General features: G+C 44.3%; 2 protein-coding genes across 4 annotated transcripts in view; one reads left to right on the top strand and one right to left on the bottom strand.

Annotated features, from left to right (window-relative positions):
- Positions 1-1,490: 1,490 nt before the first annotated feature.
- Positions 1,491-15,850, bottom strand: NUDT21 (nudix hydrolase 21). Its single transcript, XM_089661439.1, has 7 exons — positions 15,606-15,850; positions 12,046-12,246; positions 9,844-9,907; positions 6,298-6,387; positions 6,132-6,207; positions 3,801-3,915; positions 1,491-1,763 (listed from the first exon to the last, which is right to left on the bottom strand). The coding sequence occupies exons 1-7, from the start codon at positions 15,719-15,721 to the stop codon at positions 1,742-1,744; spliced, it is 684 nt and encodes a 227-aa protein (XP_089517565.1). The 5' UTR covers positions 15,722-15,850; the 3' UTR covers positions 1,491-1,741.
- A 68-nt stretch (positions 15,851-15,918) lies between these two features.
- OGFOD1 (2-oxoglutarate and iron dependent oxygenase domain containing 1) overlaps positions 15,919-19,918 on the top strand; it is a 33,134-nt gene continuing 29,134 nt past the window's right edge. For 2 of the 3 annotated variants that reach the window (XM_089661438.1, XM_089661436.1), the window contains exons 1-2: positions 15,919-16,072; positions 16,966-17,111. In XM_089661438.1, coding sequence (XP_089517564.1) covers positions 15,919-16,072; positions 16,966-17,111 — 300 coding nt within the window. Of the gene's footprint in view, positions 16,073-16,179; positions 16,236-16,965; positions 17,112-19,918 lie in introns of those variants that run through there. The other variant, XM_089661437.1, reaches the window with a different exon arrangement.

Genomic DNA, 19,918 nt, shown 5'->3' with positions numbered 1-19,918 from the left:
TGTAAAGATCTGGATTTAATGAGTGCCTAAGTCTATAGCTTGTACCTGGGGATCATGCAGCACACTTTGACCCATCCTTAATCGGGGGTCATTACCATCCGGTAAGAGGCAGTGTGCTTGGTGGTGGTGAAGGATTCTTCCTCTTTCTCCTCTTGGCGTTTTTTGTGACGTTTACACCAGTGCTGTGGATCCATTTATGTACCTCATGAAGCCTGATTGGAATACTCCCAGGACATTGCTAGGTTGTTGCTAAGTGAGGCCTAGTAATTACTGTCACCTCCACCATCACAGGAGTGAGCTTTTCTCTGATTTTTACCACCTCACATGCTCTTTCTCCTGATGTAGTAGCTCTGAGCTCAGCGTCTGAGAGCTAACTCCTGTGATGGTGGAGGTGAGCAGTAATGACTAGGCCTCACCTAGCAATGCCCTGGGAGTTTTCCAGTCTGGCTTCAGGAGATATGTAAATGGACTACACCTATAGTATAAGCAATATTAAACCTTAGTCAGAGCTGCACTGTTTGGTTTTATCTACAGCCACCCCTTATCTGCACAGGCAGTGTTTTGGTAAAGGTGAACTAACCATTTGAAAAAAACAGGAAGTGGAAAAACAGTAAATATAAGTAAAAGTAAAAAATGTTTTTTAGCTAATGAATGTAAGATGATTTCATTTCAGCGTGAAGATTGCTGCTATGATTTTTAAGGGAAAGATCCACTTTCAATACAAGTAGATAATGCAGCACAGGATAGCCATTTAATCATCCCACTGACTGTATGAAAGAGACTAAAGTTGTTTCTAAGTTAGAGGTTCTTCGTCCTAGAAAAAAAAAAAATACTTCAGATTCTGGCCTACAACTATAGCAAGGACACTATTCAACTTTAGTCAGACACACAGTTTATTTTCATCTACAGACACCCCTTATCTGCATAGACAGGTTACTGGTAAAGATGAACTAACCATTTAAAAGGAAATGGTGCTTTCATCCTGGCTATACAGCTGCATTCTGGGAAGTTCCTGTCATGTTCCAGGAGGTTGAAACAGAATTCTAGGCAGAGTTCCAAGAAATAAAGGGAGATGGATTTATCTGCGCTTAGTAAAAATGGCCACCACGAGAAGACTAGGAACGGAAAAAATATAAAAGGTACGCAAAGAATAACAATCCATTATCTTCATGTATCTGTTTGTAGATTGTTATTACTAAACATTTACAAAAAGGTGCCTTTATTGTAATTTTCTGGATAAGAGGGAAGTTCCATACTAGTTGTTACATACTATCACTGAGATTTTCATTCGTACAAACACCAGATTTTCCCAAACCAGTGACGGGCACGTGTGTAACACATCCAATTCTTTGTCATTTCTGTACTAAGAAACCTACGCTGAAGTATGTTTAGATTGGGTTGTATGTAGAGCTACCATTTCAGTTACCCTGCAACAAACAGTCGAAGAATGCAGAGATCTAGATCTGGGCATTATAAAATAAACATACAGACAGAGGAAAAGAATCATTTTTAATTGTGTAAGAAAACAGAGTTAACACATACTGAAACACAATGGAAATAAAAAATAAAAACACTAACAAATATTGTTGCTGTATAACTTTGCATACAGTCTATTTACGCCAACAGCAACGTTATGTGGATTCAGAGGAAAAAAATTCATTTTGCCCAGATTCCCACATTATAAAGCTGTGCTCACAGAGACCGCTTCACCTATATGAGGTTGTCCAGACTTCGTTCTTGCTCAGTTGTAAATGAAGTTGAACCTGTCATAGAAATAGAGAGATTTCAGCTTCTTGTTTATTGCACGTATACCGATGATGTAATAAAACGCTACGCAAACTGTTGGCGCTATATAAATCCTGCATTATAATAATACTGTAATGGGGTCATAGAAATCACCCTCTGTTCTATGGTCACAAACTGCGTCTTTAAATAACAGCAAAGCTGGCCATATACTACTGATTGTACAATCTCCTTTAGAGCTACTAACCACTATGTAAAATAAAACAAATTAACTAGTGATTTGTGCTAACGCCAGAGATAACGTGCCCAATGAGTACACAATACACAGATCGACAGTAGCATTAATTGTATCAAGGTTGCTGTGTCCAGGGAGGCCATGCTGCTTTATGTACCAGCAGGACACCAGAAGCTGTACATAGACAAGGGAAGGGGAAAGCGCACAGGCTCCTAGTGCAGTAACCTTTATTAAATGGCTAAAAACAATGCAAGTTACACTCACAAAGATAAACTTTTGTCAGGCATATCATCCCCTCCATGTGGATATATCCGCCGTTCCTCTTGCAGCCTCCATCAGAATGACACTTCTGCACCCAGCTGCAACACCACAGGCTGAGCTCATGCTCTCCTCACTGACCACGCTATCCACGCTGACAGGGAACCAAGCCAGCAGCGGGGAGGAGGAATGCTTGCAGTGCTGCATACTGAGCCAGCTCGGTCGCTTACTGCAAGTGTTCCTCTGCCCCGCTGCTGGCTTGGTTCCCTGTCTGCGTGGATACCGTGGTCATTGAGGAGAGCATGTGCTCAGCCTGTGGAGCTGCAGCTGATGGCCGAAGTGTCATTCCGATGGGGGCTACAAGAGGAAACCAATGGCAGCGATATCCACGTGGAGGGGTGATATGCCTGACACAAATTTATCTTTGTGAGTGTAACTTACCTTGCTTTTAGCAATTTAATAAAGGTTACTGCACTAGGAGCCTGTGCGCTCTCTCTTTCCCTTGTCTATGTAAAACAAAAGCCTGCATACATTTTTTCCTGATACTACGAAGGTTCTTCAAAAAGTTTCCACACTTTTTTTTTTTTGTAGTACTAATGGCGGTGATCGGTGACTTATAGTGGGACTGCGGAGGGCATTCTGACACTGGGGGGAACGGACTTGGTGTCACTGACATCCCCAGTGACACCAATACAGTGATCAGTGCTAATAAAAAGCACTGATATTGTACTAATGGCACTGGGTAGGAAGGGGTTAACATGTGGGGCAATCAAAAGGTTAACTGTGTGCTGTGTTAGTGCTTTCAGCTGTAAGCACACTTCTTTGTATGGCTTTGCTATGCAGAGCCATACAAAGCAGTGTGCAGGAGCTGACAGGGGAGAGATCTGTATTGTTTACATACAGCTCTCTCTCTCCGTCGGTAATGCTTGGCAATCACCGGCTGGGACCCAGTGATTGACAGCCGAGGCCGGCAAATAGCAGCATGCGCCCCCTTCCCGGTCATGCTAAATCTCATATATATCATGTGATGTTGCGCACCCCTGCCTCCCTGTAGCAGTATATCTACTATAGGGCGTTGGGAAAGCGGTTAACACAGGTTCATCTGCCATTTTCAGGAGTCTCCTTGAAGACTCCTGGAATCTATGACATCATTTGTCTAAGCCTGGAAACCAGAAAGTAACTGAAGAAATGTTAAAAAAAATAAAAATAAAAAAATAATAAAAACTGTAAAAATGTAAATATCATATACTTTCCTATCTATTTGGTAATACTAGCAGCATAAGGATTAAAGATAGTCGATGTTGACTGCGAGAATGAAGTTCTGCTTTATGAGTTTAATTCCACTCATTTTTCCCCTGCTTCTTTGCAATACATTAAAATAACGATTGCCCAGGACTAACACGATTTACAAATTGAACACCATTATATTTATGAGGAAAAATATCAATATCTAAGCTTTGTTTGTGCTTCATTATCAACAACCTTTTTCTGGATCAGCAAAATATATCTACAACAATATTCTAAAGAATTCTACATATAAAGCAATGGGCTCTGCTTTACTTACCTACTGAGAAGCTGTGGAAGGCTGGAAATGATAGGTCCATAGCCTGGGGCATTGTCATACAATTCAAATAAAGGGGCGGCAACAAGTTTGTAGTTTTTCGGGACTGCAAACAGTGCTAAAAATACAGTACAAAAATATATTTGAAATTACATTAACCTGTTACATGTTAGAGATTGGGTACATTACATTAGACATTGTCATCTTGCCCTTGTAAGGCAAAGTGACAGTGGGGTTTATTTACTAAAGCTGTAGAGTGCAAAATCAGGCTCCCGTATGCTTGGAAACCAATCAGCTTCTAACCTCAGCTTGTTCAGTTAAGCTTTGGCAATATAAACTGGAAGCGGATTGGTTACTATACAGAAGTGAACCAGATTTTGCACTCTCCAGCTTTAGTAAATAAACCCCAGAGTTTTAGCAAAGCTGTTCCCACTTCCCTTGACACCCTTAAACTCATCTTAGCTGCTTTGCAATGTTTTCCTATCAGAAATACCCAGCACTTTCAGAAATAGGGGAGCGTGTGACCTGTTCCTTGGTGAAAAGCACCTAGGCCTACCAGCCAATCGTTAGGTCTGAGTACAGTCATAGCTGAAGTAATGACAACTACACTCCCCAAAATTACCAACACCACAGATTTGTGCGCCAGCTGCACTGAGGGAAATAACAGGAGCTTTTGAAGGAAAAGAAGTGGAATATTCTGCAATGGCCGAGTCAATCACCTGATCTTAACCCAATTGAGCATGCATTTCACTTGCTGAAGGCAAAACTAAAAGGTAGAATTAACCCACAAAGAACAACAGAAGACAGCTGCAGTTAGAGTCTAGCAAAGCATCGGAAAGGAGGAAACCCAACCTTTGGTGATGTCCATGGGTTCCAGACTCAGGCAGTCATTGCCAGTAAAGGATTCTCAACAAAATATTAAAAATGAACATTTTATTTATAATTATATTCATTTGTCCAATTACTTTTGGTCCCTTGAAAAAGTTGGATGGCTACTCTTAAGAGCTGTAATTTCTAAACCCTTCTTCTAATGTGAATGTACATACCCTCAAATTAAACCTGAGAGTGTGCACTTTTCAGCCCATATCCATTAAAAAACTATAGCATGCATATGTTTTGGTAAATACCTAAAAAAAACTAAAATTGTGCCTGTGTCCAAATATATATGGACATAACTGTATATCCAAAATAGAAGAAGTAAAAGGTGGATATTTCCCTTCTTCGGCAGGATCTTCAAAAGCTCCATGCCCGCATATCTGAAGTGGAGGATGCCCTCCTCCGGCTGCAGGACTCCTCTGAACAGGCGCGCCATATTCTCTCCCACTTGCAACAGTAGCAGGACGACCTCGAAAATAGGATGAGTTTCATCGGCCTTCCTGAGGGCGCAGAGGGAAAAATCCTTTTTCTACCTATGGTAGAGATGCCTTCTCTACTATGTTTGTAGTGGAGCATGCCCCACCACATGGTGGCTAAACCGCCCCCTCAGGGAGCTCCGCCATGGACTTTCATTGCTAAATTTCTTAATTACAAAGATCGGGATGCTATATTACCTTTCCAGGTTGAAGGGTAATATACCTTTTGACAACACAAAAATTGCTGTTTATCCAGATTTCTCTGTGGAGATATATCTATATCTTTTGAGGAACCGGAGACTGCCAACAGATGACTAGATCGAATGGACCCCTCCTGAACCTGACTCTACATTCATTGTGTGTGTATGTATATATATACACACATACAACACACATACACACACACACACACACACACACACACACGAAAAAAAAAATTGGAGCCTCCCCACCCCCATATACGTAGACGTTTCGGTTTGGTTTTTTGGCCACGTGCATTCTGAATTTTCGGTATCTGTTTCAGCACCAGAGTTTTCAATTCGGTGCACCACTACCTGACAGGTATTCTAATCCATCTCAACTCTGTCCAAAACTGAATAAAAAAAATGTTCTGCCTGTACTCTGTACTTTGATCATCTTTCCCATTAAGCATCGCTTTCTTCATAAAAATGCTATCTGGTAACATGATTTGACACCACAATAGTATGAAACTAAGGCTTCTTCAGGTTAGGTAAAGATATTAGAGCAGTTTAGGGCATCAATGTATAGTGTGACAGAAAATTCAGAACAGAACAGAAGCCTTGTGGTTGATATTTTATAGATACAAATTACAGGAACATTTGGTGGAGCATGTTCCAACTAGAAGATATAAAAAAAACTGAGAAGATGCTTACTTATTGAATGAAATGTGCCCTTTAGAATCAACCCTAAGTTAGTCTGCCTACAGCCATATATCTTAAGGATTAATTTTTCAGTTTTTTACCTTTTTCCTGCAGCTGCACCAGAAACAACTTCTTGTGTTCTTTGGGTTTTGTAATGTGTGCAGGAATATATGGATACTAAAAAAAAAAAACAGCAAATCAATTTCTTTATTCTTTTGTGCAATGAACTAAATGGATACATCTGTTGGAAATGTTTGCACTACTGACCTGTGGGGGCTCAAAGTTTGGCCTCCACCAATTGCCAATGCAGTCATCTATTACCCAGTCCTGCTGCACCCCATCCTGCCTGCCAAGAATCTAGAGGAAGAAAAAAAAAAAAAAAAAAAAAACATTTTTACAAATTGGCACTGACATTTAAAAAAATAAAAATTAAAGAATTTTGGACAGCACACATCTATCCTCTTTCTAGGCAAGATCCCATAATCTATTATTCACTTTTCTATGACAAGATCTACTAATGATATAACAAGAAAACTGAGAAAAATCTTGTCAGAACTGTAGCTGAGAAAATAATCAGCATATAACTTATGAAAACAGGAAGGGATCTGGAATTAAGGAGATTCCCTACCAATTTTCATAAATCAACTGATAATCTGAGTGCTTTATTTGCGCTAATTTGAAGACAAAATAGAAAGCAGTAATGTACAAAAAAAACCCAAAACATTTATATATATATATATATATATATATATATATATATATATATATATATATAAAAATCAGTGCAAAGTGGTAGTTAAAATATAACTGTTGATGATAAGCAATCAAAATAACAGTTCAATTATCTAATCAAAATTAATAGTTAAAAATTCAAACCAGCAATATTATCAAATATTAATGAAATAGGGCCAACTGTCTAGAAATGTAGCATAGGAAACTACCAGTAACTCAGCAGAACATGACAAAGACTATGCAAATTGACCACATGATCTCCCTACAACCAGATATTCAAAGCTCAAAGTTCACATTGTCATGAACTGATTTAAAATACCATACACAGGACAATCCAATAAGCTTAGAATCTGAGGTCAAAAAATAAATATTCCACTAAGTTGTCCACTTTGTGATATATACCCAACTAAACCCTTGACTAGAAGCTGAAATCAGCTTCGGGGATATTCCAAAGAGAATGTGTGTGTGTCCGTTGTCGCCCATCTTTTTCTCTTTCCTTTGCATGTCTCTCCCCATGCTCCAACTATCTCCTAATTTTTATCCCCCAAAAGACTTAGGCGGGCAAAGGTTATCTCACCTAATTATGAGATCATTCGAAATGTCATTTCCTTTACTAAATGATTCAAATTTCTATCTACAATCTTAGACATTCACTGAGGTCATTTGCACTGAAAATTTTTTTACTCTAAAATTCTTCCTTTGCATACAGATGTTGTAATATAATAAACTCAAAATAATTATTTATAATGTTGAAAACATAATATTCAAAATATATACCAATATGTATCCATCCATAATATATACCAATTTGTATTAATTACTAAAACCAATACAGAGAAGATTGTGTGTATATATGAGAGAGATTGAACAAAGTAATAGAAAACCCAAACTACTTAATCAAGCAAGTATTTACCTCATACAATAATAACACAATTGACAGATTTGATTAAAATAATTCTATCAAATAATAGTACCATAAGCAATGTAAATATTAATACGAACTCCTTTCCAGATGTTCATGGAAAAAAAAAAATAATTGTGAACAGTTTTGTCTTTTGTTCGGTCGAGACACGGACTCTTCAATTAATCTAGCAAATTGGTACCGTGATCATTCCTTACCTCGATCCCCTCATGTTTTGCATTGTATTGGTATTGTTCTGTCACATGTTCTGTCCCCCTTTGTAATGTACAGCACTGAGTGAACTATTGGCGCTTTATAAATGACTGTCTAGTTCAACCATACCCCCCAAATTAAAAGCCTGGGAAAGCATCCCATAAGAAACTGAGAATGTGTGATGCTAGTCTTTGTTCAGAAATCATGAAATTAAAACAAAGAAAAAAAATAGCTTCCAGCAGGCCCATGTTACATTATGCAGAGATGACAAGTTCAGGCTCTACAGTTTAATTCTGCAAGCACAGAATAGTTCCAACAATATGCAGGCTGTTACATTGAACTTTTTTTCCCAAAAATGCTAACTGGACATTCTAAGGGGGAAAAAAGCCAGATGAAACCAATCTACAAAGATGCATCTGTATTCCAATCACCTGTTGACATGTAAAAGTCTCTGTGAACAGAGCTCTATGCAAGATGAATAGATGAGCACAGCATTCAGGGCACATAGTATCATAGTACAGCAGATACATGTCAACAGGCGATTAGAATACATTATTCTATGTGGATGAAACCTTGCACCATTTCTCTTCAGCTTGTGATAGAGGAGAGAGTTTTGGCCATATCCATGTGGGGACTTCTACAGTGGTACGCTGATGAGTTTCTACCATCGCCATTATAGAGGAATGCCCTGATTATTACCGAAGGGGTATCATCAGATGAGTGCCTTTTTTGTAGCCCTATGACCCCTTGCAGGTCACAACCTGTAGGTGAGCGCGCACGCTAGGTGGTGGAGGATTTGTTGTGATCACTGGATGTTCCACGGCTTTTTTTGAAGATCCACAGATTCTTTGGGACTATGCACTTTATTATGGCATTTTTCACATTTACTTATATATTCTTCATGAATTTATGATCTCTATGGTACCCTTTTATTCATTGTTGTTCACGTCACTTTGTTTACACTTTTGTTTTTTGAGTGATTAATTTTAACTATTATATACATTTTTTATATTTCCTATTTTGGATCATGATCATTTTTCATGTGTCATGTGATTTAACAACCTACGTTCATTTTATTTGTTTTCTTGCTCACTCCATTTATCACGAGTTTTTTATTTGCGCAGCATCATTTTTTTTTATTCACCTGACACTACTGGCATTATAGGCAGGTGTTAGCAGCCACCCAGTTCTGTTTTTAGCATTGGCAGTGCAGGAGGAATTTTTATTGTTTTGCTTAAGAAAGCAGTAAGTGGTGTAGCTGTAAGTAAAGTACCTGGTTAAGCTGAAATCCTTTTCTAGTTGCTGAAAGGACATAACAGGGTCTATTGCATGACTCGCTAAAGAGGTTCGGAAGCCAGAATGTTTTTACCTTAATGCATTAGCTGCATTTAGGTAAGAAAATCTTCCACTAGTTGCCCCCACCCAGAGCACCTCCCTCCCACATATTTAGTCAAGTTCTGATTGCTCCATCACTGTATCCATCTGCAGCAGTGCTGGTTCTCTCACCCCCCTTTCGCAGGCTCGGAGACAACAAGAGCAATTGGCTCCTGCCGTTGTTAATCAAAAGCTGTGAGGAGAGGAAAGGACGAATCAGATTGTGTGTGTCAATAGATGCACACAGCCTGGCTCAGGAAGGAGTCGGCGGGTACGCATGAGAAGAAGGGGAGCAAAGAGCGCCAAAGGGGGACCCCAGAAGAGGAGGTTTGGGAAGCACTCTGCGCAATACTATTGCACAGAGCGGGTAAGTGTAACATGTCCTTTTTTTTGTTTTTAAATATATATGCCCTAACAATCACTTTCAATTTTGTATGTAAATATCTCCCAGGAATTCAAAGTGGAAATCTCTCGCCTATGAAATCATAGCATTTGGATTTTTGATTGTGGGCTGCTAGGCTTTGACCTTTGTATGTATTCACAGTCTACGTTTGCTGCCAACACTGAACAAGTGCTTTAAAATGATGACATACTTCTGTCATGAGTCGTTTCAACCCTTCCACTTCATCTTCCCCTGGATTCAGTTCACCTCCCGGCCTGCAAACAAAATAAGAGGAATATGCTGAAACCGAATGTTAGCAGTTCACAAAATGTAAAACTAGTGATAGGGCAAACCTGTGGCGATATTAATATTACACAACTGCCAGGTTTGTTCATTTTCTTCTGGAGCACTCCAGGAGGCCTAAACATGGGGTACTCTACTATGCGAAAGAGCAGTTCATCTAGGAAGATAGTGCTATGTTTCCTTACACCAGGTGAAAGACAACATAGGATGGTGGTTCTATATCTCTTCTTTCCACCTGGCTGGTTACAATATTGCAGTTATCCATGATAATGATACTTCTCACCAACATGGGCTGTATTGGAATGGTCATTTCTGGAAAACGGGCCGCCGGCCGACATGAGACCCTCGCCAGAATAAACCTGGAGAAGAAGGCTCGCCTCAGGTCTGCATCTGAGGAATAGTCTGCAGGGGAGAACGCAGAATAGTTCATCCTCCTAGAATGTGTAGATGACTAGAGGGTTGCATGGAACTGTCCTTTTACTGAAGGTTCCTGCAGCCCACGGAGGTTTATGTAATCAGCTTGTGCATACCAAATAGCAAAATGAGGAGGTGCACACCACAAGGATCAACCTCATCTGCTTGTAAGCTAACATAGGCTTCATCTACAGTCCCCCCCCATTTTGGCAACACTCCTTGTGAATACCCAATACGATACCCAGTTAGTTATGAAAAGGAGATAAAGATTTAAGACTGGTTCACGTTGTTAATGCCTTAGATAATGTATGACATTAATATCTGTTGCATTACAGCAGCCCATTCATTCGAATGGGCTAATGCACCAAAAAAACTGAATGCACTATTTGTAATGCAGTGCACCAAGATACATGGAAGTGTGATACTGTATGTTGCAGTGCACTGCAATGCAATTGCGTTGGCGTGCCAATATGAATGCCAAGCAACAAAATGAACCCAGACTAATGTGTACTACATAGGTATTCCACCTGAAATAAAACTTTTCATTGAAAATCTGAACTAATGCCAAGAAGGATGAGGAGGGCAGTTCTAACCAGGGTGGATTTGATTTAAATCAAACTGATTTAAATCACGATTTAAATCACTAGTCAGTAAGGCTTGATTTAAATCCTAGTTTTCTACATAAAGACTAATTCTTGCTGGTATAACTTTAATATGCAAGTAGATGAAGATTTTTAGAATAACAACTTTTCATATTCGTTTTTTTATCCCCAGTTTAATAGGTTAATCATTCATATTTGGACAACTTTTCTGTTGTACTTAGGAAGGAGAAAAATAATCATTACCTTAATAATAACAATTTAAATAGATTTATTCAACTGAAACAATAACATTACAGCATATGGTATTTGCTTAAACATCCATGTTTGTTAACTAATTTGGCTAAACAAAATATATATATTTTAAGAAACTTAGACTGTCAGCCCCTTCCTCCTCACACTTAGTTTCACTTTCTTCTTGTGCAGATCTATTCCACTCCAAACAATCAGAAAAATATTGTTTCTATTCTATTCACTGAACTTCTTGAAACTTGGCACTGAAGGGGTTGATTCTGTATTCATAGGTTTGTAGAAGTTAGGATTAAGGTCTTTTTGTTAACTCTGTTCATGTTATAACATTTTTGCTGTGAAGAAGAGGCATGTGATCTCCGCTGAGTCAAATTCAGTTTTGAGAACTGCAAAAGTAAACCAATCATCTGTGATAATATCTTGTAGGCAGAGAAACTGCCCAATAATCTTACAAAAACCTCTGGAAGAGCATGACATTGTGAATGGATTCATGGAATTTATTTACCAAAAAAATTAAACATATACAGCCTTATTCTACATAATTAAAAAACTAATCTTTATTTCATGATGGAATAACCTTTGGATGGTAATATATTTTCCTCAAAAAGCATTTTATTTAAAAAAATCCGATTTAAATAAAAAAAATCCGATTTTTTTTGATTTTTTTAAAAAAATCATTGATTTTTATCCACCCTGATTCTAACCAATAAACATTCTTTTCTTATTAGCTCATTCATAAAGTATTTCTACAGTTCCAAACTAATGTGACTAGTAAGCGACACTACACCAACTTTACAGTGTCACTGAGAAACGTACAATGTAAAACAAATTCTGGTAGCCCAACTCACAGCTTAAAAAATGTGGTTCCCAGTTGCAGTAGGAGGACATGGGGAAGCCGATGTTCATGAACGATCAGAACTCCTTCCACTGTGCGCCTCATTCCAATCTTATCAAACTCTTCCCGCATCCGCTGGAACCGGGCCGCCACAGAGCTATCCTTCTCATATAAAGGCTCCTTAGTACCAAAAGTATAATTTGTAAGAGGATATCTGAAAATACAAAAGGTACCATAAGAAGAGATAAAACACAGACATTTCACCAGAATCTCAAAATACCATATGATATACCTGATGTACAGAAACCACAAGTGTCAAAGTGATGTCACCACCACCTAACAGGCCTAAGGCAAAATAACAGTTTCACTGAATGGCCTGGGACCAAGCCCCATGCCTCCAGGCCCATTAAAAAAATGTTCAAAGCACAAAGAAATATCACTACATTCTAAATGTTTGAGCTTAATCCACCCCCCAGGTATCAATGCTGTAGTCACTTAGCCTGGATGGATGATGTATCCCCCACACACACACTTCTGTACAACCACACTTCTTAAAAAGAGATGAATACGTAATAAAGGGTCTAATTGACAGCACTCATCTCTGACTGGCCTCCCCTCTCTGTCTTGCCTAAGATGCGTGGCCCCTACACTGCATGATCGAGCACTTGGCCTCATTCCCCACCCATGCATGTGCACTCTGCTCTGCTGCGAAAGAGAAGGTATGGTCTTTCATTGAAAAAGTATTAAAGGTGAACTTTTTAGATGCGCTTTTGTCTAGGGGGTTGGAATAGCTGAAAACACATCCCTGATGCATCAAACAGCAGGAGAGCGTTAGCTACTGAGGGAGCAAGCAACAGGTTAAGTACATCACCTCCTTCTTCATCCCTCAGGCAAGAAAGCGGTTATTCCCCACAATGCAGAGGAGTCATCACTGCAAAGACAACTGTCCGCAGTCCAGAATTCAGCGTCAACTCTGGACAAAACCTTTTGTCTATTCTGAACAAAGTGGGGAAGGGTTAGAGCCTCTAATAGGTATTTATTCTGTGTTCTCATTGGTGAGATTTTCCCTTGTTTCCTGCCAGGACAGAAGTTAAAGAAGAGCTCACCAAAAAAAAATAATGCTTTTTTATTAGAGCCGGTAGCTTAAAACATTTTTTTTTATTGCTATCTGTGCCTTCCTGGTTGGGGATAACCACACCTCCCATTTTCTGTATATCTATGGGATAACCACACCTCCCATTTCCTGTGTCTGGGCGATGATTGCACCTCCCATTTCCTGTATGTCCCTGGGATAGCCACACCTCCTTTTTTTGTGTGACCTTCCAATGACCTCACCTCCAATTTTTTGTTTCCAGAGCTGACCGCACCTCCCATTTCCTGTATGCCCTGGGAATAACCACACCTTTTATTTCCTATATGTCCCAAGGAAGACCACACTTCTCTTTTACTATGTGGTCTTTGGATGACCACACCTCCCATTTCCTGTATGACCCAGGAATGACCACACCTCCCATTTCCTGTATGACCCAGGAATGACCACACCTCCCATTTCCTGTATGACCCAGGAATGACCACACCTCCCATTTCCTGTATGACCCAGGAATGACCACACCTCCCATTTCCTGTATGATCCAGGAATGAGCACACCTCCCATTTCCTGTATGACCCAGGAATGACCACACCTCCCATTTCCTGTATGACCCAGGAATGACCACACCTCCCATTTCCTGTATGACCCAGGAATGACCACACCTCCCATTTCCTGTATGACCCAGGAATGACCACATCTCCCATTTCCTGTATGACCCAGGAATGACCACACCTCCCATTTCCTGTATGACCCAGGAATGACCACACCTCCCATTTCCTGTATGACCCAGGAATGACCACACCTCCCATTTCCTGTATGACCCAGGAATGACCACACCTCCCATTTCCTGTATGACCCAGGAATGACCACACCTCCCATTTCCTGTGTCTGGGAGATGACTGCACCTCCCATTTCCTGTATGTCCCAGGGAAGACCACACTTCCCTTTTAGAGTGTTGCCTTCTGATGGCCACATCTCCCATTTCCTATGTCCAGGGATAACCCACTTCTATGTGGGAGTCAGAGGCAGGAAGTGAGGGAAAATGTCCCAATGGGGTCACAGACAGAAATAAAAAACAGACCAGAGATTTAAAATGTATCTCTAGGTAGTTTTTATTTAATTTAGACACAGTAGGGCGAAGTTGTGTTTTATTGCGGTCTGTGGCCCCAATGGAGATATTTACCTCTACTTGTATTGGTGACCATTACTAACAAGAAAGCGAGAGGAAATCCAAAATCTTAGTGTTGACCCTAGGATCAATTATCCAATGAGGTTGTCTGTTCCAGGGACAACTGTCTAAAGCACAGGTGTCAAACTGGCAGCCCTACAGCTGTTGCCAAACTACAAGTCCCATGAGGCATTGCAAGACTGACAGTTACAAGCATGACTCCCAAAGGCAGAGGCATGATGGGATTTGTAGTTTCATAACAGCTGGAGGGCCGCCAGTTTGACACCCCTGCTCTAAAGCTTACCCCAAATGTTGCAATCTGACGGTAGATCTAAAAAAAAAAAAAAAAAGATTGTACAAACACTTATGTAGCACAAGGGCCTTCCTGATTGGGCACAAATTGGTTGGGTGGATTAGGTAGGTCCTCATAGTCCATCATTTTAGTAAATTAGATTGTAAATGATTAAATGGTCAGATTGTATTGTTTATGGTGAGCCTAAGTGCTCGTTCATATGGGCTAATGCATATTTTCTGAATGAAAAAAAAAGTACTTGCTGGCCGAGCTAGACGATCCTGTGTAAAATATGCACCCATGGTACTTGCGTACACATGTAGACTCTGCAGATCTACGGGCGCCAAACCCGCAGGTCTACGGGAGCCAAACCCGCAGGTCTACGGGAGCCAAACCCGCAGGTCTACGGGAGCCAAACCCGCAGGTCTACGGGAGCCAAACCCGCAGGTCTACGGGAGCCAAACCCGCAGGTCTACGGGAGCCAAACCCGCAGGTCTACGGGAGCCAAACCCGCAGGTCTACGGGAGCCAAACCCGCTGCTGTGGCTTATTTTTGCTGCACATTGTCACCTCTAGACACTGCTGTGTATGGGCTGATTGATCACTACAGTGCTGGGTTTAGATGCACACAGATCTATTGGCTGTACTCATCTAAGCGCAGCATTTTCTCTGCCGTATGGTTGAGCCCTAGGAGGGGAATTCCTCTCACTTTGGGAGATTTCCTCTGACTTCCTGTTGTCTCAGGGACAGGAAGTGAGGATAAATTTCCCCAGTGGTACACAACCAGCAAAGCCCTGTCAGAGATAAACCTCTCCCCTTCTCCATCCATGACTACAGATGTCGGCCATACATACACTGCCGCCTCCTCCTCCCCCCTGGGATCTGGGAGTAGAGGCCATTGTGTGGGGCGAGGTTGGCTCCGAGGCCGTCCTCCTCCGCACATGTCCGGCCCTTTCCATCCTCTCCTCCACATACACAGGAATAATAAGGCGCTGCACTGCGCCCTCCCCTCCCCCCGGCTCACAGGTTAATGGTCCGCTCCAGGGTGAGTGGCTTTGTCTGAGGCAGGTACTTGTTCCCGAACTGGTTCACCCCTCTGGGCCAGCCTGTCTGCGAGCGGTTCGGCGGAATCACCGACATGCTGGTCGGGGTGGAGAGCTGCTGTCTGGGCCCCTGTGCCGCCTCTTCTCCGAGTTTCGAGCGCTCACAGCCCCGACAATGTTGAAGCGGAAAGAGCGGGATGTCACGTCCGGTAGCGGGGAGAGGCGAGTCATCAGAATGCGCCGCAGTGCGGGGAGTTCTGGGAAGTGTAGTTCTAAAGTTAGAAGAGTGGAGGAATGAGTGGGAAGAGGAGGCAGAGAGGGGAAGGGGGGAGTGGGGGGAAGAAGGCCAGGGGGCCGGTGAGGGCTGAGCTGTCAGTGTCACTGGGGGAGAAAACTGGTCGAGAGGAGGTGAGCAGAGCCTGGGAGAGCCGGGAGACTGCGCAGTGTGGTGAGTGAGGGGGGCACGTGGGGAGGACTGAGGAAGTGCGGTGGGGGAGCGGAGCCATCTCAGGGGGTGGAGTCAGGAGGGGGAGCAGACCCCTCAGAGAGGGAGGAGTCATGTAGGGGAGCAGTCATGTGGGGGAGTGGAGCCCCTGAGGGGGTGGAGTCAGGTGGGGGTGTGGAGCCCCCCTAAGGGGGTGGAGTCAGGTGGGGGGTGCGGAGACCCCTGAGGGGGATGGGGTGGAGTTGTGCCCCTGAGGGGATGGAGTCGAGCCCCTATGGGGTGGAGTCAGGGGGAGCACAGCCCCTGAGGGGGGTGGAGTCATGTGGGTGGACTGAGGGGGACGGTTTGGAGTCAGGTTGGGGAGTTGTGCCCCTGAGGGGGTGGAGTCAGGTGGGGGAGCAGGGCCCCTAAGGGGGGTCTAGTGGAGCCCTTGAGGAGGGTGGAGTCAGGTTGGGGAGTCGTGCCCCTGAGGGGGTGGGGTCGGAGCCCCTGAGGGGGTGGAGTCAGGTGGGGGAGCTGGGGGCCCCTGAGGGGGGTGGAGTGGAGCCCCTGAGGGTGGTGGTGTCAGGTGGGGGGACAGGGTGGAGTCAGGTTGGGGAGTCGTGCCCCTGAGGGGGTGGGGTCGGAGCCCCTGTGGGGGTGGAGTCAGGTGGGGGAGCAGGGCCCCAGAGGGGGGTGGAGTGGAGCACCTGAGGGGGGTGGAGTCAGGTGAGTGGACGGGGTGGAGTCAGGTTGGGGAGTTGTGCCCCTGAGGGGGGTGGAGTGGAGCCCCTAAGGGGGGTGGAGTCAAGTGGGGGGACTGAGGGGGTGGGGTGGAGTCAGGTTGGGGAGTCGTGCCCCTGAGGGGGTGCATGTTGTCCAGGCTTTACATCCTCTTCATTTGTGCTCCTCTGCAGGCTCTGTTCTTCTGGATTCTGTCCCCTTCCAGCACTGTGTCATCCGTTCTTTCATTGAAAACTCCGAGTTCCTGGATGGGCTGAAAGATGAACTATTGGCCTTGAATTTCCATGACAAATCCAATGACTTGTACAAATATCAGCAGGTAGGACAGCACGCTGGGTGAGAAGAAAAGCAGGAAAATGCAGAGGCTAGGCACAAAATTAGAGGGACACCAAGCAACATCCCTATTCTGTAAATACTCTGCTCAAAAAAATTGAACACTATGAATACACATCAGATCTCAATGGGGAAAATCTCATGCTGGATCTCTATACTGATATGGACGGGGTAATGTGTTAGGAATGTAAGGGTGCTCCATCGTTTGATGGAAATGAAAATGATCGACCTACAGAGGACTGAATTCAAAGACGAATCAAAGTGAAAAAATGATGCAGCAGGCTAGTCCATTTTGCTGATATTTCATTGCAGCAACTCAGAATGGTCCTCAGTAGTTTGTATGGCCCCCATGTGCTTGTATACATGCCTGACAACATCGGGGGCGGCTCCTAATGAGATGACGGATGGTGTCCTGGGGTATTTCCTCCCAGATCTGGACCAGGGCATCACTGAGCTCCTGGACAGTCTGAGGTGCAACCTGGTGGCATCAGATGGACCGAAACATGACATCCCAGAGATGTTCTATTGGATTAAGGTCAGGCGAGCATGGGGGCCATTCAATGGTATTAATTCCTTCATCCTCCAGGAACTTCCTGCATACTCTCGCTACATGTGGCCAGGCATTGTTGTGCACCAGGAGGAACCCAGGACCCACTGCACCAGCGTAGGGTCTGACAATAGGTCCAAGGATTTCATCCCGATACCTAATGGTAGTCAGGGTGCCATTGTCTAGCCTGTAGAGGTCTGTGCGTCCCTCCATGGATATGCATCCCCAGACCATCACTGACCCACCACCAAAACAGTCATGCTGAACGAATTTACAGGCAGCATAATGTTCTCCATGTCTTCTCCAGACCCTTTCCTGTCTGTCACATGTGCTCAGGGTGAAGCTGCTGTCATCTGTGAAAAGCACAGGGCGCCGGTGGTGGACCTGCCAACTCTGGTGTTTAAGGGCAAATGCCAGTCGAGCGCTATGATGCTGGGCAGTGAGCATGGGGCCCACTAGAGAACATCGGGCCCTCAGGCCACCCTCATGAAGTCTGTTTCTGATTGTTTGGTCAAAGACATTCACACCAGTGCAGAGGCGGACTGACAACTCATGGGGCCCCCGGGCAATAGGGGGTAATGGGGCCCCTCAAAAAACTCAAACTCAAAAAAGCCTATGAAAAAGGTACCAGGGGCATCTCATGGGCCCCCTACTGACCCCAGGCCCTCGGGCAGTGCCCGAGTTTTCAAATGGTCAGTCCGCTCCTGCACCAGTGGCCTGCTGGAGGTCATTTTGTAGGGTTCTGGCAGTGTTCATCCTGTCCTTCCTTGAGCAGATACCAGTCCTGCTGCTCGGTTAAGAACCTTCTACAGGGGGGCGTGTCCAAGATGGCGACCGGACAAGTCGCATGACCTGGAGCTCCGGCGGCTCGATATATGCTCCACTGGCATCCAGGTCGTATGAGAGGGTAGGGTTGAGCGGGTTACTCACCCGTCCCTGCTACGTTGCGGCCGGGCAGCCGGAGGCGCTTTTGGAGCCGTTCTGGGGTGGCGATCTGGTGCGGCCTGTTGCGGCCGAGTGGAGCCGCGGAGCCCTCTGGCGCATGACGGGCCGGTCAGCGGTGGTGTGACGGTGGGTGCAGGATCGGGAAGGGGGAGGACTGATGACCCCCACCTCCCGCTCGTTCTGTGGTCTGCTGCCTGTCATCCCTCCGAGCCGTTCTGGGGTGGCGATCTGGTGCGGCCTGTTGCGGCCGAGTGGAGCCGCGGAGCCCTCTGGTGCACGACGGGCCGGTCAGCGGTGGTGTGAAGGTGGGTGCAGGATCAGGAAGGGGGAGGACTGATAACCCCCCCTCCCGCTCGTTCTGTGGTCTGCTGCCTGTCATCCCTCCGTGCCTGTCAGGACGTCCTGGAGGAGCATCCTGATCACCTTCCCTCCCCCCCATATGGGATACAGGGGTGGCGAGGATTAATGCGGCCTAGTGGGCCCAGGACCTTTCCCACCCTACACAGGCTGGCTGCAATCACACCCAAAGGAGGATCACTTGCCTAGCACGCATACCTCATCCCTCAGACAACTACCGGCATTCCGGAGTCCATCGAGACATCCCCCACACAAACCCAGGGAACACCGGCTTATTGCGGAGACCTTGCTACAGCCCATAAAAAAAAGGAAGCTGTGCTGAGATTAGGCTTACGGTCGTTATATCACCCACAGATTCATATACAGGGAAGGCAGCGATAGTCACTGCATTTCCACAGCAAAATAAGTGTCTTCCTTGTCTCGCCTTTAATCTCAAGCACGTGGAGACGTACAGTACAACCTAGGGCTTGTTTTCCACTATCTATCCCTATTTTCACTTTCTAGTTTTGGGGGACACAGTCTGACCCCAGAGAAAATGGTAATATAATTCCTTGAGCCTTGACACACGTAGGTGGGGCTACGCAATCAGAATCAAGAGTCGCTGCCGACATGGGGAAAGCAGATAAGAAGGCTGTCACTCCTCGCTCCAGATCCCCTCGCCGTACAGGTGGTCCGGCTAATCGCAGCATTCCGGAATTATTTCGATCTCACACTCCGGATCACGCGGATTCATCCGCCCTTGCATCCCCATTGCATTCGCCTGCAAAGGAGTTCTCTTCTCAGCCTTTGAGCATGGCGGCGGCTGCCGCAGCGGGTCGTTCTGAACCTGCTCACCTCACCATAGGAGACTTGAAAGCGGTTGCATCGGATATCAAAGAGTCTCTTTCCTCGGCAATAGCTGAGCTACACATTGACTTACAGGCAGTAGCCTATAGGCTGGACAT

This window comes from Staurois parvus, unplaced genomic scaffold (assembly GCF_062004578.1).
Source record: "Staurois parvus isolate SC_StPar_1 unplaced genomic scaffold, SC_StPar_1.0 ptg001336l, whole genome shotgun sequence".
Taxonomy (NCBI): domain Eukaryota; kingdom Metazoa; phylum Chordata; class Amphibia; order Anura; family Ranidae; genus Staurois; species Staurois parvus.
Note: the sequence above shows the minus strand (reverse complement) of the source record. Positions and strands in the feature narration are given on the sequence as shown.

Coding starts and splice junctions, on each gene's coding strand:
- NUDT21 (XM_089661439.1), bottom strand. CDS start 15,721: ATGTCGGTGATTCCGCCGAACCGCTCGCAGACAGGCTGGCCCAGAGGG. Junction 9,908..12,045: donor GGAACCACATTTTTTAAGCT/GTGAGTTGGGCT, acceptor TTTTGTTTGCAG/GCCGGGAGGTGAACTGAATC. Junction 3,916..6,131: donor GGTGCAGCTGCAGGAAAAAG/GTAAAAAACTGA, acceptor CTGTATTTTTAG/CACTGTTTGCAGTCCCGAAA.